General features: G+C 44.2%; 1 protein-coding gene across 10 annotated transcripts in view; it reads left to right on the top strand.

Moving 5' to 3' along the window:
* The first annotated feature begins 399 nt into the window (after positions 1–399).
* Positions 400–18,165, top strand: part of Mast4 (microtubule associated serine/threonine kinase family member 4) — a 594,077-nt gene continuing 576,311 nt past the window's right edge. For 6 of the 10 annotated variants that reach the window (XM_087189596.1, XM_004862845.4, XM_087189593.1 and 3 more), the window contains exon 1: positions 401–1,037. In XM_087189596.1, coding sequence (XP_087045722.1) covers positions 642–1,037 — 396 coding nt within the window. In that variant the 5' untranslated portion in view covers positions 401–641. Of the gene's footprint in view, positions 1,038–18,165 lie in introns of all 10 variants that reach the window. The other 4 variants (XM_087189591.1, XM_087189613.1, XM_087189592.1 and 1 more) reach the window with 1 other exon arrangement.

The raw sequence follows: 18,165 nt of genomic DNA, 5'->3' as shown, positions 1-18,165 counted from the left end.
TTGTTCCCTTTCCCTTGACAAAACCCTCCTTCCCCTTCTGGTCAGCTTTCTCGATTCCACTTTTTCAAGACAAAGTCCAGGTGTCTCCAGGGCCTCGTTACCCGCTCTGGCGGCCACTCGCTGGCAGTTCCAAGGACGGCCAGCCACTCCTCAGCGAAGTTAAGGATTGCAGCCATCGGCTCCACGCCCACCTCCAGGTCCCGCGCTCCGTCCGAGACCCGATGGCCAGGCGCTCTGCTGGGACCCGCGGGTCCGCGCTCGGGCCCCGCCTCCCCTACCTGACGCCCGCGCGGCCAGGGGCGCCGCAGCCTCCGCCCACCGGCGCGCCCGCCCTGCCATTGGCTCCCCGGGCTGCCCGTCTCCTCCCCCGTCCCCGAGGCAGGTTTTGCTGGAGAAGCCGCAGTCCCGGCGGCGGGGCGCAGTGTCGGAGCGGTGGCGCGCGGAGCGCGGCTCGGAGCGGGCATGGCCTCTCTTGCACGAGTCCCCGGCGGCCGGCGAGTCCGGGTGGCTGTGAACTTAGCGGCGGGCTGCTCGGGTCCCGCCGCAGCCATGTAGTCACCGGCGGGGCTCCCTGAAGCTCTGGAGCGGCGGAGCGATCGAGCCGGAGCCGAGCCGCGCACGGCTTCTCCCGGAGGCTCTTAATGCGCCCCGCCGGCCCCCGGCAGCGCTTTGGCACGGAGAGGCCGATGGGCGAGAAAGTTTCAGAGGCGCCGGAGCCGGTGCCCCGCGGCTGCAGTGGCCACGGCTCCCGGACTCTCGCCGCTGGGGCGGCCCCCGCGTCCTCGGTGGGCGCTTCCTCTGCCGAGTCCTCCTCGGGGTCGGAAACTCTGTCTGAGGAAGGGGAGCCCGGTGGCTTCTCCCGCGAGTCGCAGCCGCCGCAGCCGCCGGGCGGCGCCCTAGGTGCCCGGCCGCCCGCTGCGTGGGCTCCCGCGCGCGTTTTGCTGGAGCTTGGAATCCCCGCGCTGCCGCCTCCGGGAGGAGCCGCGCCGCCCGCGTCCCGGGGCATCAGCGTGTCCCAGGAGGAGCAGGACGAGGAGGTGCGCCCGCCGTCCCCCAGCTCGCCCCTTCCGGAGACCCCAACTCCCCGTCCTGTGCGCGCGCTGTGGGCAGGGTCGCGCCGTGGTGTGGGGGCGGGGGGGACCCCAGGCACTGGGCCCGGAGCCCAGGCCGGGTGGTCACGGTTAGGAGCCTCCCTGTGGGTCAGGGATTCCCCCCCTGGTGTCGGAGCCGTCCTTCTGCGTGCGTGTGTGCGTGTGCGCGCGCTTGTCTACATGGGCTTTTAAAATGTCAAAGCAGCAAAGTCCTTAATGTCTGTTTGCGTGGGTCGGTCATTGAATGGATACGGTCTGGACGACTGGCTTGTCCCCGGAACTAAGATCTGATTATCTGAAGTAGGCTTTGCTCACCACCTTAGCGCTTGAGTAGAGAGAAGAGGTGGTGCATTGGACCTAGGGCGCAGGTGGGAACTGTAGCCGCTGAGTTGTCTGGTCTTAGTGGCACTGGCACTCTGGGATCGTCCTCGGGTAGTCTTGACAGGTCGCTGCAGGTCCAGACCTCCGCTAGGAGGGGGCTCTCTCCGCGCTTGGCCAGTGCGCCTGCAGCTCCCTTTTGGACCTATTTGCAGGGGGTCCAGTTGAGGGTTGTTATCAAACCAAACAGGGGATGTCCTGCCTTGTTCTGAGGACTTTGTCAGTTCTAGTTTCCTGGAAGGAGGTTCCTCCAGAACTTGTGGGTCGCTTGCTTCCTGAAGCACTGAGGTCCTGGTTTCTGCCCCCCCGCCCCCGCTCTCTCCCCCTCTCTCCCCCTCTCTCCCCCTCTCTCCCCCTCTCTCCCCCTCTCTCCCCCTCTCTCCCCCTCTCTCCCCCTCTCCCCCCCTCTCCCCCCCTCTCCCCTCCTCTCCCTCCTCTCCCCTCTCCCCTCTCCCTCTCCCTCTCCCCCCTCTCCCCTCTCCCCTCCCCCCCCCCCCCCCCCCTCCCCCCCCCCCCCCCTCCCCTCTCCCCCCTCCCCTCCTCCCCCCCCCCTCTTCCTCCCCCTTCTTTCCTCTCTCTCCCCCTCTTTGGAGAACAGTGAGGGAAGCCTAAGGTTCCTTCTATCTTCGGGTCGTTTGCTTTGGCTGTTTCTTCTAGGGAAGTCATCTTGATCAGGCAGGGCCATAAATAAAACATTACTCTAACAGCCTGGTTGTGAAATTAACTCCCCAGTGTCACAGTGGCATTTTTCTCTCCTCTTTGACCCTAGAAGAAGCAAGCCTAGGCCAGTGTACTGCTGGTAGCCTCTGTGGGTTCCAGCCAGGAAGCAGACGGGAGTCTGGCACAGAGTGATTGGAGTTGAATCCTAGCTTGGCAGAGGTGGCCTTAGCTGGTAGTTGGCCAAGCCTGGGGCAGCAACCCTGACCTGTCACCCAGTCCCATTCCCCGCTCCCTCAAGGGCTTGCAAGGATCCTGGACAAGTGTCTGGAGACCTGCTTTCTAGAATTGTCTCTTCTCATGAGGTGTAAGACCTTGGCTATGTTTTATTTCTCTGAGGTTAGAAGAACCTCAAGGTAAATTTCATTTCCACATTAATATTCCAGTTTCTGACCAGGAATATTGGATGGATCCAAAGAGCCAGACTGATACTAGTGGCAGGATGCCTTGAGTTTGTTGAGTGCCACACCCACCACAGAGCTATGTCCTTGCAGAGAGACGACCAGATCCTGTCCCGTGGCACCATTCCTCACTGGTTATGTCTCCCTTTGAAGATATCAGGCGTGTGCCATGTGTTGAACCTGTGATTTCTGCCTAAACTTTGGGAGATGTCCCTGGTACAGGGACACTGTGCCTGGGAAGCTAGAAGTATGCCCTCATTTAGTGATTTACCACCAGATCCTAAGTTAGTGTTGTGTTGGGTAGAGAAGATGGTGGAGTTAGTTGCCCTACGTTTTCTGTAGCTAGAAGGATGCCCCATGGTCATTGACAGGCCCTGAAATGTGGGGGCGGGGAGTCAGACTTTTGATCCCTATTTGGTAGCTGATTTATTGGCTAACCTCAGGGTGACAGTGTTTTACTTTCTCACAAGTGGATCTAATGATAGCTTATTTCCTAGGCAACGCAATGAGGAGTGGTTGATTGAAACCCATTTTGGAAAGCAGAATGACTAAGTAACATTGGTCCCTATTTGTGAAATCTTGGAATTGGATGTAAACACAGAGTATTGCAATTTATTGTGTAACTTAACCCGAGGTAGGGGGTGCTGAAAAGTGTCCAGGAGTGCAATCTTACCCTGAGAACTTTAAAGCAAAACCAAAGCTATGTAGTTTTTCTTTTCCTCTTTAGCACTACAGAAGTGATAGCTTTGGTAAGGGGAGTGGCAGTCCAGCCTGTATTTTCTGTTCTTACACTGGTGACAGGTGAGGATGTGGTGCAGTGGGTATTAAGGTTTTGTGGAATTGGGGCCTCTGAGAATTTAAAGAAAACTCTTGCCTCTCTCATTAGAAAGTGCATACAATTATAGTTGCCATTCTGGAGGGTTCAGGAATGCCAGGCTATAAACACTCACTTTAGTGGAAATACCAGGGTTTGATTTCCAGCTCTACCACTTTGACTAAGTGTGGGGTCATGGGCCATTTAACTTTTGTAAACCTCAGTTTTCTCATCTCTTAAGTGGGAATAATAGCGATAGAGGTGTTAGACGTTGTTTTACCATGCTATTTAATTCTAGCCTAGCCCCTAGCCTACTGCATTGAATGGCAAATAAAAATTGGTAGATATTAATTTTTTGAGTTCATTTGTGATAAAATTTTGTGAAATTGTAGTACAAGGCTGGGCTGGCCTGTTTTTATTAACATATAACTTACATGCTGTCTTCTCTCAGATTCTGAGGTTGTGTGTATTCAGTTTGTTCCTTTTTTTTTATTAGTATAAGCTTGGAAACAGTTTTTATTTGTCTCAGATCGCAGAGTGGTAAGGCATAGTGTTAGTTATACTGCGGGTAGGCCCTGAGTGTAAAGCATTAAAAGGTGTAAGTGCAACTCGTAAAATGGAAAGAAATTCATTTTGATTTTAAAATTGTTATGTCTACCTTGGGAGGTCCATTATTTTCCAAAGTATTTTTTACAGCAACTTATTGCATCAAGTTTTAAAAAGCAGCTCAGTTCAAGTTCCTAATGTATTTTTGCAGTGCTAATTTTTTGACAACCTTATTGAAGCTGTTTTGAATATATCTTGTGATGTCACAGTGTTTGATCTGTTTCATATTTTATCTTAATGTCAGTATTTGTATAAATTTACAAAGTCTCTTGCACTTAAGTAAGCCCTGTAAGCTTTTTCCATTTAAAAAACAATAGCTTAACGTGGCAGTGATGTTAGTTTTTTACATTTTTATTTTATTTTTTTGTGGTGCTAGGAATCCACCTCAGCACCTCATTCTACCTGGCAAGCACTTTAACCCCAAGCTGCATACCCAGTCCTTCTTGGACTTAATATTAAATGCACGAGAGTTAGAGATGTCTGGTGACTTCGGTTTCCTTTGCTCCTTGTCCTGTGTAAATGGGCTCTGTGTTTGTTCAGGGGGAGTACACTGTGTTTCTCATAGTTAAGACCATCTAATTGGAGGACTATTCCCTGACAACATTTCTAAGACTGGCATTTAGACATTTTTTGCCTTGTCCCTTCCCTAAAGCACCTGTGATAACTTAAATAGAGTACTCAGGTGCTGATTGGTGACTGTTGATCAGTGACTGTGTGTTCGTTTATTTTGTCTGTTGTGGATTGTGGTGCTCAAAACTCTGGACCTCTCATCAAGAAAAACCAGGCGGGTCACAGTGGAAAATGTCAGGGACATTTTTTTTTTTCTAATTAAATTTGAACAAAGTCAAATCAGCGAGAATCCACCTAGTGTCCTTTTGAAGGGACTGCTGTATTAACTGTTACTAAGTCTGCTTTTTAGGGTACATGTTAGAATTTGAAGCTTGTAGCAATTGTTAAGTATTCAGAAGAGGGCTTTCCAGCTTGGTGTACACAACCCATTTATGCTCCTCTGCACTCAGGGACTTTTTTATTTGTGTAAGTTGGGAAACAGTTTCCCTTGTTAACAATAGGTCCAATTGTGGGATGTCTTTATAAACTGTTGTATTAAATGGTGTGTGAGTAGGAGGACTGCTTTTAATATTGCATTGGGACGTTTGTGTTTGGAGTTCCTCACATGGCAGCAGTGAGTGGATGAGCTTCTGGTTCTCATGCATTAATAGCAGAAAGCTACCATGAATTCAGCCAAGCTTTTCAGAAGATTTATATTTTATTAATCACATCAGCTATACAATTTAAAAAGAAAAGTACATAAATCTTAGTGTATGTATTATTTAGTCTGCTTTTTGACGTACTACTTCACTAAGAGCTGAGAGCTGATAGTCAGTATATCAATATATATTGAGTCTATCTCAGGGGCATTGTCCTGGACACAGAGATGTGTGGGGCCTTACAGAACTCCTTGTCTGGAGGAGGAGGAGCTAGTCACTAAGCACATGATTACTAATTAATCAGTTTCAGAGGTGGCATCGGGGAGTAGGCTGTGAGGGAGTGTGTAACCACATTGCGTGGCTCTGTGAGCGTGGGAGCTGAGAATGGCCTCACTGCTGAGTGAAGTCTGAGCTTGAGACAAGGATGAGTGGAGTTAGGTCAGAGGAGGGAAGGACTGCGAGTGAGGTGGGTTGCAGGAGACCCTGAAGCCCAAGAGTGCATGGCGGGTCTGAAGGTTCTGAGAGGAAGCCAGCTTGTTTGGCATGGAGAGGAGAGCAGGCATCAGATGATGTTGGAGAGGAATGCCGCAGTTGGGTCTCACAACACCATTTGTTCTTCATTCTGAAGGTATTAGGAGCTATTACGGTTTGTGTTCCCAAAGCCTCATTTGGTCCTAGGAGCGTGAATCTAGAGTGTGTGATGCTGGATTAAGGCATCATTAAATCAGCCCACTGATTGGTTTGGCATCACCCTAATCTTGGTAGTCTAGTTAAAAGTGGCAGAAAGACACTTAAGGTCCCTTGTTGCTTTGTTGCCTTCGGTCTGCCATGAACTATTGCCCCTCTGCCATGTGCCACCCTGCCTTGGAGCCAGCCAATTATGGACTGAAGCCTCTGCAAACTGTGAGCTAAATAAACCTTTCCCCTTTAACTTTGTGTGTGGGGTATTTTGTCTCAGCAATGAGAAAAGTAACTAACACAGGAGCCAGTGAAGGACTTGAAGCCAGGAAAGTTGACACAATCAGATTTGAATTTGGAGAGGGCAGGCAATATGAAGCCTACTTGCCTACTTGTTGGGAACCGCTGGCATAGTCCATTTGAATGCTTCGGAGTTGGAATTGAAATCTTTAGAAGATGCCGTCTTAGTAAGTAGTGTGTAGATGAGACAGGAGACAGAGCATGCCTGGTAGTTCAGGTATTCCAGGTAAATATGTATATAAAATATCGCAAGAAAAGAATTTAGATCTATCCCTGAGAACATCTTAGTGTGAATATTAATGCTACTTTTCATTGTGACATAGTAAGCCTAGACTTTTCTTGAAGGAAAACTTTATTGACAGGAGTGGAGAACAAGAACAAAGCCTTGCAGGTGGTCATTTCCTAGTAAGTTGGGGGATACTTTTACCCATAGTGAGCACAAGAGGATGTGGTCTGAGGTCATGCTTCTGTTAGTACACATAGTGTTTGTGTACTAACACACAGTACCAGAGTCTGGCTGATTTGCTGGGATTTACCTAGAAAGGGAAGGCTCAACTTTTACTCTTTCATCTCCGGCCTGAGTATTCAAGGAAATGCCAGATAGTTCTACTTCAGTGTTTTAGAGCAGGTGATGAAGGTTACCCATCTTCTCAGAGTCAGTGGATGTAATGTATGAGTCTCATTTGTTTCTCAGTTTGAAGCTGGGAGGAAGGGCCTGGGAATGGGGTGTACAGATGTTAAACTGAAGAAGGAGCCCCTGTAGAATGTGTCTCACAGGAAGATGCATCTGTAACCCGGAGGCCTGGCCTTAGAGACAGTCTGCCCAATTTGCAGATGAGTCTTAGAAGAGATGATTGCTTTGGTTGAAAGACACCCTCTGACATTTCAGGTCACATTTGTATATTCCACGGTGTTGATGGGAAAGGGCTGTGTTCATTTCCTTTGTCCCCTCAGAGCCGGCTGCCACAGCTCCCCTGCTTTGGGGTCAGGGTCTACAGTGTCTAAGGGTGTGGGGTTCTGACTCTGGTTCAGCCACTTATAGGCAGATGACTTTGTCTCAGTTACTAACACTGAGACTGTTTCCTCATCTGTGAAATGGGCATCCTGGTATTTGTTGCAGAGGGTCATCATGAGACTTGAGAATGGGTGTTCTATGTAGAGTCCCAGCATGATGCCTGTTTTATAGTGAGCATTCTTAATGATGTTTGCTATTATTACTGAGTATAGAGAAGCTGGTTTATGCAGAATGTTAGTACAATCACTACTGTAACCAGGAATAGGTGGAGGCTCTTCCTAGAGCGACTGTGCTTCCAGCACTCTTTGCTGATGGGCCTGGCAGGCCGTTTTATTCTTGAATAGATACATCTGTTCTGTAGTTACCACTTCTATGTTTGTGAAAAAGAATGTTTTTATTAGGTACCAAAAGCAAAGCTTTATGGTATGATTCATCAGCCCTTCAATTAAGATATCATCTCTCTTTTGCTCATGGAATCTGCTCTTAGTGATCACTTATGAAATAATATCCTAAAAGACTCTATGAACAGTAAATTAGTAGGGATTTGATTAGAAGACACCATATTAGCGACTTGGTGAGGTGGCTGTGTACTTCATTTAAACTTCCTAGGTAAAGATTTGGGGACTAAGAAAGGAGTAAGAAGGAAATCAGGTGATTATCTGGAAGTCAGCTTTGGGTCAAATGAGCTTTGGGGTAGTCAGGCGAAACGCATGGTCCAGGGGCCACCCCAGGTTCTCGAAGGGGAAATTTGTAGAAATTCATTGCAACTTTGAAAAAAATCAAAAGCTAATGTATAGTAATTACCCCACACAAATTCTGTTTGACCCTTTGGGACAATATAAACATTTCAGTTTATAATAATCTCAGAGCCCTTTTGATATAACTCAAATACTGGAGCAGCAACTGCAGTTTACTGCTTTTTGAAATAACTGGAGTTCTGACCTTGCACTTGTTGAGGTTGACATATACACAACTTTGTATCACTTACTTCAAAGGTTCTCGCTCTCTTTTATGTGCCATGTATTTTGTCTGTGTCTTCCTAAATCTGCTCATGTTATTTTAGGCTAAGGCACAACACAAAACACAAGATTAAGTAGAAGGTTCTTGATCCAGCAACTCTGGGTGCTTGTTTATCTCCTTTTCTCAGCTCTCACCCTCTTACCTGGTTCGGAATTCCTGGGAAGACAGGACCATTAGTCACCTGTGCTTCCAGAGTTAGGAGAAAAAACCATGCAGAATGCAGGTTCAGTACTGTGCTCGGCAAGATGTTTATATACACTGAAGTTACATTTAAGTGTATAAACTTGTGTGAAATTCCTGGTGGCTTCTCCACCTTCCTTGCCTATTTAATGATCTGAATTCATCACTAGAGATTTGTCTGCAAATTGCTTATAAATTTGTATCCTAGTCCTGTACTCTGTAGCCCATCGATTCTCCTCTGACACAGTCTATATAATTTTGATTAGGGTATTTACTTCCACGGAACCTTCCAGCCTAAATGCTTCATAATGATATTGGAGACTGTGGTCAGGAGGTGGGGTGGAGATGGAAATACTGACAAATTTGGCTTCTTTTCTTAACTAATTTCATAGGTTCTCATGTGGAAAATGAAATTTTCATTTTAATGTTCTGGACTTTGTAATTTGGGTGAAAAGCAAGTGCACAAGTGTACCCAATTTCTTTGGGGCAATGAGTGGCTATTAATAAACTCCCACCAAATGTGGGTTTTGGGTTCCCTGACTTACAACCTAATCAACTACTATTCTAATCAGTTATGTCATTCCTTCCTGTGTCTGTTTGTCTTAAAATACCATTGTATTTCAGACTTCCTGGCTTAAGATTTCTCTCTTAAGGCATTTCTTTATACAGAGATAGGTACATCTTCTGCAACACTGGAAAGGCCCCAGTATCTCTTCAGTGGTGCAGAGAGAAAGTTACATTGGGTTAGGATTGGGGTTTAAAATCTTGTGTTGTTGTACACTGTCACTGAAACTTATATGCACAAAAGCTACAACTTTAAAATTGTGTCTTATGGAGATTCTAGCTGTTTAAAAATGTACCCTAAGGCAATCCTAGCCAGCTAAGATGACATTGAGGTATTGAAATGGAATGCGGTCATGATGAAATCCTTTCTGTGTATAATGGTTAAATGATGAATTTTACAACTAGATTCTTTATGAATAAATTGGTCCATAGAAACATGTCTCATGCCTACCCAGCCTCGCAAAATCCGATTTTTTGTACACACACACACACACACACACACACACACACACATATATTAAGCTGGAATGGCTTAATTGAAATAATCTGAGCCCTCACCCAGGTTTCTTTTGTGAAGGGGACAGCTTTGAGGCTGTTTAGTCAGAGGTAGTCAAGAAGAGGAGGGGAAAAGTATGATACTGAGAGATTTTAATTCTAGGAGAACTTCACACACCTCCTATGAGTTAATTACACAGGAGAACACAAGGAGAGGTCGACTTTCCTGTCCTTGAGGCTCTTATCAGATTAGTTGGTTGAATCCCCATGTTAGGTTAGAGGAAGCTCAGTTTAAGCCCTGACTGTGTGAGCCTGAGAAGGAGAATGAGAATGAGAGGAAAAATATTTGTCAGGTAAGAAAAGACTGTCTTCTTTTTGCCCTACATTATGGTACTTTGAATTATTCTATCTGCTGTTTGAAAAATTGCCTTAATAAACTTTATTTAATGCACCATTTTATATCCTTGGAAATTCTTTGTTATTTGCTCAATGGACATTGGCCAAATTACCCTAATAAGAGATCTGTTTCTTTGTTGGTTGGGCAGGACAGTCCCCAAAGTGCCTTTCCGTAGCACCCTGCATGTTTGGAGCTCATCTGTGAGACCTTTTAGGACTAACTTTAATTCACCTGGGTGGGTCCTGGACATGATGCAAATTTCTACCTTTGGAGAACAAGAGATAAAATGGAAATTACAACTTTGAAGACCCTTGATCTTCTTCATATAAAGGTCCATATCATTTTGCTTTTCAAGATTTCCACTTTTGAAATTTAAAACATTTCTACCTGAAGAAACTTGATTCACATGTCTGAGTAGCCTGAAGCCAAGAGTTTTAAAAATTATGGAGTTAAGACTAGTTGTGAGGAGTTATGGCAGTGGAATAGCAACATGGCAATCTCATAGCCTGCTCAAATCAAACTGTTGTATATTCCTGTAAAATTATTTCTGAATCATCACTTTCTGTGTATTAGATTATCTGTCACTCCTAGCTATAATTGCTCATTTCTTTTTCCCGCCTTCCTATTTGTAGCTTGGTGATCAGAATTTCAAAAAGAATACTACAGAAAAAAAAAGCCACTTTTGCTAAAAGACTGTAAGTAAAACTTTCATTAAACAAAATTTACGAGAAAAGCCTTTCTTGGATAATGGATTTTATTATTCATTAAAGATTAATTTGAAATCTCTCTTTGTTCTTCCCTTGTTGCTTACCTTTTTTACCCTGTAATGTCAAGGCTGTTTGCCTAATTCTGTGCTCAACAGATGAACTCTTTTTGTTAATGATTTGGATATCTTGTAGTTTAGGACACTCAACCTGGTCATCAATCTTTACTGAGAACTATTGTAAATGTAAAAACTGTATGTGTCATTAATAAAAGTATATATCATGACTTAAGTTTAACAGTTGAAAATAGCAGCACCAGTTCTGTTTTTCTGAGAGTTGTATTGCCTTATCTTTGCTCTTGAGTCATGCCAGGTCTTGGTGTTTACTGTTATTTGTAGACCTTACAGTTTGTACAGCTCTTTCTCCTGTTACTTCAATTGTTCCCTTCTTCCTATCTTACATTTCTTTTTGTAGCATAGGCAAGGGTTTATCTCTTCCCTCTCTAGATTGAGAGAATGAGAACAGTATATCCACTCAGACCCCTTCAACAGGGAGAGTGTGTGGTGTAGAACGGATAATGATAACACCCTGCGTACAATTGTAGTTGAGGCATACATAGTAAATGTCAAGACACCACTTGAATATTTTACATTCATTTTCTCATTTAATTTCCCCCAAAGTCTTTTTGAAATTCATTTGAGAATTAAATTGGCTCATAGCTAAGAGACCTCCTGATTGTTACACAAGTGTAGAGGAGGGGACTAGAGGGAAGAGACTGGGAGAAGAACAGGTGTGAAGAGACCACTGAAGAGCACTGCAGGGCCTAGCACAGAGCTTTGGGTGATGTGACACACAGTGAGTGAGTGCTGAATGAATGGTTGTTGGGAATGAATGCTTGCGCGAATGAGACACCACTTGGAAATGACTCCCTGTGTCCTTGGTATACGAGTTTAGATTGAATGTGGTCCGAAGAACTTTAGTGAAGGCTGATGCTAAGACTTAAAGCTGTTTTCGTGGGTTTGAGTCATCTGTTTATGGGACTAGTAGGTCTGTACAGATGAAGGAACTCGACTGTAAATCAATTCCTATTTTCTTGTTGACTTCAAGAAACTATTCTTTGATAAGTTTTGGTTATTCATTAAAATCACATTTGTGACAGGCAGTTTTGCCCACATATTTAAAGGAATAATATTAATTTCTAGTGAAATACAGACAGCTAGTTTTAAAATGTTACCAGTGGTCCTAGTTTTTGCTCACTAGTTACTTCTGTAAGTAAGCGGAAGCTGGATGCAGGAATCCTGGCCAGTTTGTCAGCTGTGGACGATTGTGAGCATGAAGTGAGGAGGTCTGATCTCCTGCCTTGGCTCCTTGCTAAGCAGGCAGTTAGCCTCCCTGATCCTCATCTGCATTGAAGTCAGTTTCTTTTAGCTCTAGCTTCAGTTTTTTTTTACTATAAAAATATTAATTTAAAATTCTAAAGTTTTTGTCAGGGAACAATTTGTTACAGAATTGTTCCGTGACCTTTTTCTTTTGACAAACCTCATAATTGTGTTCTGATTTGCAGATAGGCATATATTCTCTCCCTTAGCTTTATGAAGATATAAAATTGACAAAAAGTTGTATACATTTACAGTAAAAACATGATGTTCAGATATATGACATTGTGACATGAATCAGTCAAAATAATTACATGTCCACCACCTCATTTATTTTTTTGTAGTAGATAATCAAGATCTACGCATATATTCTTAGCAGGTTTTCTCACAAGGACATTAACTCATAGGTTTTTCTTTTCAGGTTATGTGATTCAAACATACTGAAAAAATATGGTTTACTTGTATGTATGTTTCACTTGTATTCATCCTTTAAAATTATTTTGCATGTTTCTGTGGGTCATGCCTAATAAATAGAGTCTGTCTCTTACCCCCCGGCCTGCAAAGGGGGTGCACTCTGGAGATGGAGTTTGGTTCTGTGCTTCTCTCCATGCTGAGGTACCCTGTTGTCACCCAGTCAGCCGTTCAAGTCCTCAAGCTTCTTTTTGAGACATTGGAAGTCTTCGAATCATCCCTTTGAGCCCAAAGCTTCAGTTTATGAATAAGTCTCGTAGTAGAGACAGCTTGGCCAGCAGGGGAAAGTGGAGGGGAGAACACGAGCGAGCCCCTTTTCAGGACAGGCATGTACATTAGGATTTTAACATCTCAGCTAGGTCTTTCCACTTGAAAATGCTGTGGTGTGGCTGTGGAGTCATTTTTAAAATACAGTAAGGCATTTTAACACTAGAAGCTTTTGTTCAGGGGAAATTTCAAGGAATAGTTTTGGCAGTAGTTCCTAGAGGTTCTGATGGCAGAATTGGATCTTTGTTCCTCAGGCTTTTCTCTACAGGTCCTTATATCAGTGGCAGAATCCACAAGCTCCAGGCAGAAATACCTCTGACATGAAATTTGCTTATTGCCTGGAATTCTCCATGGACTACATGTCACAAGCCTGTCAATCCTTCTGTATCCTAGACTGACAATCTCTAATTAGTAAAAGTCATTGTTTTGTTTAAAAGATTTGTGTGATCTCTACTCTCCCAGGCAGCCAGTGCCCTCCTAAGGTTCTAGACCTTAGCTGCCCAGATTTTGAAGTGGACTAAAGTTTGTTTGCAAAATTAAATCAGAATCTGTCAGATGTTGCTTTTTACCAATGTGCTGACTTTTTTTTTTTTAATCAGAGACTGGCAGGTCTGGCCTAAGCTATAAGTCAGTTGTTTGGAACTTGGAGAGTACATTCCCATTGGGAAATACTTTAAAGAGTGATCCAATTTCCAGATCATCCTACAAAGCCCAATTAACCCCCAGAACAGGATGATAAAATCCTAGAGATTGGATAGTAGTGGTAGAAATGGTAAAGACAGAACCCTGGATCTGCGGCTTTGTATCTTGTTTTCCTCAGAGAGGTCAAGTGAATAACTGGGCCAGTGCAGGGTCCGGTGCTCCTGCCACTTGGTTTGGCACTGCCTTTGGCTTTTGTGACATGAATTTGAGCCAGGTTCTGGGTCAGGTCTGGCTGCTCTCTAGTGTTGGAGGTCATACAACAGCTGCTGGGGTTGGTGAAAATGGCACAGGTAGTTCACAACATCCATACACCTGGGTGAGTGGGACCTGTCCACCCAGGTGTTCTGAGTTGGGAAACAAGGTGAGAGAGGGAGCCCACATGCTCAGCCTCCACACCAAACCACGTGGTGGCTCTGAGGAGACCTGGAGACTGGCAATGACCCTGCCTTATCTTCTCGACACCTTCATGGATGCTTAGGACTTTGAACCCAAAGCCAAATGTCTCCTGCCTCATCTCAGGCCCCTTCTAATAGGGGAAGGCTGATGAAGGCTCTGAATTGAGGGGAGAAGGTCGTCACTTCAGAAAATCCATAAAAAGTACCTTTTTAAATAAACCAAGTACTATTACTAGAGATGATTACAACTAAAGGTCTTTTGTCCCAACAGTTTTTCTTTGTATAATAAAATTTCTTTACACAAGAAATGTTTTAATTTGCACCATCTCCCCCAACCAGCAGACTTTAAATTTTCCTATGGTATTTCTTTTAGTTTAACTCAGATAATGCAATAGCTCCTGCAGATGAGGCTTTTTTGACCACCTGTCCTCATTCCAGAGACGACCTTACCCTAAAATGTAGGGGTTTTTTTTGGGGGGGGGTGCTCTTTGTGTTTGAAACTCAGATCCACAGAGCTTGTGAAGAGTGGGTGTGTCCCTTCAGTCTGAGGGTGTTCGTATTTATTCCACTTTGATCTGTTGTCATTTCTCTGTCCCCTGGTTGTCTCTATCATCTTGTTGAAAGTGAACTGTGGAATTGGTGCAGGTTCTTTTAAAGTGATGGCAAGGACTCCATCTAAACAGTTTGGTACTGGGGGTGATTCCAGTGGAGCCTTTTCCAAGGTTCCTTTAGGGATCCTCTGTGGTAATTAAGAGGAAAGGGAAGCTTAATTTTTCTTAAATGATAAATACAGGTTTACTAACTGACTTTGTAAACCCTGCTGAGAGACATTGGGGCGCTCCCTGTCTGTTCCTGAAAGAGCTGTAATCAGATGGGCACCTTGGTGAATGGCTAAGATGCTATTACCCATTACCTGTAGCTTTCAGAAATTTATTTTGACACTTAAGGACATCTAAGGATGAACATTTATTACTACTTCCTGCTTTGTAGGGTTGTATGAAAAGTGGTGGATTGTATAACAGAATTGCCACTAAGATGTTTAAACGTAAGTTTCACAGGTGTTCAAAATTTTCTTTTTAAACTTGTAATATGAATTAATAACTCTTAAAGCACTCCTATGAGTCGTCAGTGATCAAGATAATTTGGATTTGAGGGAGTAGCTTTAAATTTGGTGTGGTTTAAAACAGCTGCTTTTGTTTAGGCTACCCTAGAAAATGAGGGCTTGATTCAAGTGGTATTTTGCGTGTCTGGCTCTTTTTAATTCACACTTACAGGTGGCAGCTATAGCTCTGGTGTTAAGCAGCGGGGTGGTCAGTGGGCTGAGGCCATTTAGTTTCTTGGGCTCGTGGTTCTTTTTTATAGGCTCTTTTTTCTTTACCTGGTGGCTTACACGTTTGTAGGTCAGAAAGAAAGGAAATACTAGATTGTTGGATAGGTGAATAGAGGGTTCTGCCGAGTAAGTTGCACTGTTTTTTAACAGATGCTCCCGAAGGGCTTATGGGAGATGGGGTACAGGTCTCCCCTTGGCACCCCAGCTGCTGTGAACCATTCTCGCTGTGAGAGTAGAGCTGGTGTGCAAGCTCAGGTGGTTTTTCTGTGCATCTCAGGAAGAATTTATTGAAACTTGATCTTTGTGCTCCTTGGAAAGCTACATAGGAGCTAGTGGGTGCGAAGGGAAGGAAAATGCAAAAGAAATTAAAAGATGCATCTAGTGCCCAAAGCAACCCAGAAGTAGGTGAGGAAACAATGCAGAGTGACTTGACCTGGCTCTCACACCCACTGTACTATCAACACGGGAGGAGTGATTTGAGCTGGAGGTGGCCAGAGGGGGGCAGCCATAGAACGAGCAGCTTGGCAGGGTTTTATGGAAGTGGACTGTCCATGTGGCCTTGAAGATTTTAAGCACTGGAAAGAGGAGGAGGCTGTACCAGGTAATTTATTTGGCATATTAGATATGTTTGCTAGATTATAAATCTTAGGAAATGCCTCTGTTTTTTTATAAAAGTAATATTTAGAAAAAAATATATTTAGGAGTATAAAAATAATATTAAAAAAGTAATATTTAAAAGTAAAAAAGTAATATTTAGAAGTAATATTTAGAAGGAATATAAAAGTAATATTTAGAAGGAATCGCAATTGACAACTTGGTTTTTCCATATATTTATAGGTAACTCTTCATGACTGCGTAGTTTAAAAGTATTGATATAAAGTATACAATCAGGACCATAGTGTTTTCTCTAATACCAGCTTATTTATGGCTTCATAACTTTCTAATCAAGAGTATTGCATGTGTATAGTTTCTTAAGATTTATGTTTCCCTAGGTAATTAAGCAGTGCTTATAACTAATACTTTTTAGTCATTGTCTTAAGGAAGTTTCTAGTTTTGTTTGTTGTGGGGCCAGAATTTAGAGAGGAATTATGTTGGTAAGAATTTAGCAGGGAACTCATTTTTAAAAAATATCTCTTTGGGATTGCGTTATCTCTCTGGCTTTGTAAAGACGTTTTGGTTGCTCAATATTTGGAATTTACCCAGTTTAGAGCAATAGTGTTTTTGACCTAGTTGGAATTTCAAATACCATCTCAACGGTTGTTTTGGGGTTTCCCGTCTGCTCCTTAAAGCGTACTTGGAAATCATGTATAAAAGGATATGGAAAAACTTCTAGGAGAAGCTCTCACCTCTGGGGGTCTTTGGCAGGAGTCACAGCCCCCATCAGGGTGGAGTTCCCTACACGTGGGAGGTCTTGATGTCCCTGCAGCTGTGGCAGACTGTGGCCCTGGAGCTTTCTAGACCCCTGGCCATGGGGTCTTGCTTGAAATTCCCAGGGACGCAGACTTCCTGTGGTTCTATAGGGCCATTCCTCCAGGCCTCCGACCAGTGAGGTTACTATTGCTCTGTGTTTGTGGTGGGGAGGGAAGTGACCCCCTCAGAGGATAAACCCTAAAAACCTCTCTTGACTTCATCTGTTCCCTTCAGTATTCTACAAGCTTGAGGAAAATTCCTTCCTCAAAGAGTGAGTGCAGCTGTGGTGGTCGCATCCCAAAGGCACACAAAGTTAAAGAGCAAGAGGACCAAGGGGACCCGTAAGGATGAGCCTGTGATGTGAGAGGGAACCTAGAGGAGACTGCTCTTTAATGTATGGAGGACAATTTGGGTGGGCCTGCTTTTAGAACAGAACTTAATTTTTCCCTGTCTGTTCTTTCCTGGCCGGGTGCATCCTATCCTGGATCCTTTTTTCAGGAAAAATTGCCAGAAAATGACCCTGTGAGGCTCTGTGTAAGGGGCTGGCCAATTCTACTACTTCTTGAAAGGTTCTCTGTCCTGGTTATTTTTGTTATAACCACAGTGTTTTGTTATAACCACTCTGTACTTTTGAAATTTGTAGCTACAACTATGCTGTTAATCTTAACTCTGAAATCTAAATATTCATTCTCCTCACCTAGAGAACCTAGGTGACACATGAAACGACAGAACAGAAACTATTCCTGTAAGACTTTAGACTTTTGGCCTACGAATGTCAAGCTTATTGGCCCTTATTAAAATAGTATTCCAGGTCCTGAGGATGCTTTAGCTGTTGATGAGGGCAGTGAGATCCCAATCTTAGATTAAGTTTATTTTTTTAAAAAATTATATTGAAAAGTTGTCTGTTTTGCAGAAAAGAAGACCCCCCCCAATTCAGGGACCCCCCCATTTTCCCATTCTTTAGAGAGTAAGTTCCCTCTTGTTTGAGCTGGCAGAGTTATTTTGTGTAGAATAAGTTGTGTATCCCTGCCACTGGGATGGCTTTGGAGGAGCAGGAACTGCATGGTACACACCAAGGCCCCCTCATGTTGAGGGTGGTGGGGTGCTTCTCCTGGACCTAGATTTTATCTGCAGCAAAAGACAAGGGATCCTTTCTGATGCTTTGTTTGAGGGCACATGCAGTGGAATAATCTTTTCAGTGCTATTAAATCTGTGACCTGCCCTTTGCTTTTTCTCCTCTCTGGTATTTCGAGCAGGAAATGGGACCTTTGTAATTCTTTGCTGTGGGGATATTTCCTAGAAGAAAATTGAAGCAGTTTAAAGTTGAAGCCCTTTTCCAACTCTTTGCTGGGCATCTAAAGCTATAGAAGAGGGAGTGCTGGGTGTCCTGGGGTACAGGGTGGTCTGAGAGCAAGGAGAGACTGAAAGCAGATTTCTCTGGACCAGAGTGGGTATTGGGATATTGGAGTTGGGACCCCATGAACTTCTTAGTGGCAGTGTGAGAGAAGAGAGGAGGAAACTGGCCACTGGGTGGGCATGAGAGGTTGGATTTTAGACACTTGGGTTTTCTGCTGTAGCACATTGTGGTGGTCATGTGTAGGGTATGGAAACACAGAGACATGCTGGACTTCAGGGCCTGGGTTGGC

This window comes from Heterocephalus glaber, unplaced genomic scaffold (assembly GCF_053883595.1).
Source record: "Heterocephalus glaber isolate CG9 unplaced genomic scaffold, H.glaber_assembly_v1.0 deba00001543, whole genome shotgun sequence".
Classification (NCBI taxonomy): Eukaryota; Metazoa; Chordata; class Mammalia; order Rodentia; family Bathyergidae; genus Heterocephalus; species Heterocephalus glaber.
The sequence above is the reverse complement of the archived record's forward strand: the minus strand, read 5'-3'. Positions and strand labels throughout refer to the sequence as shown.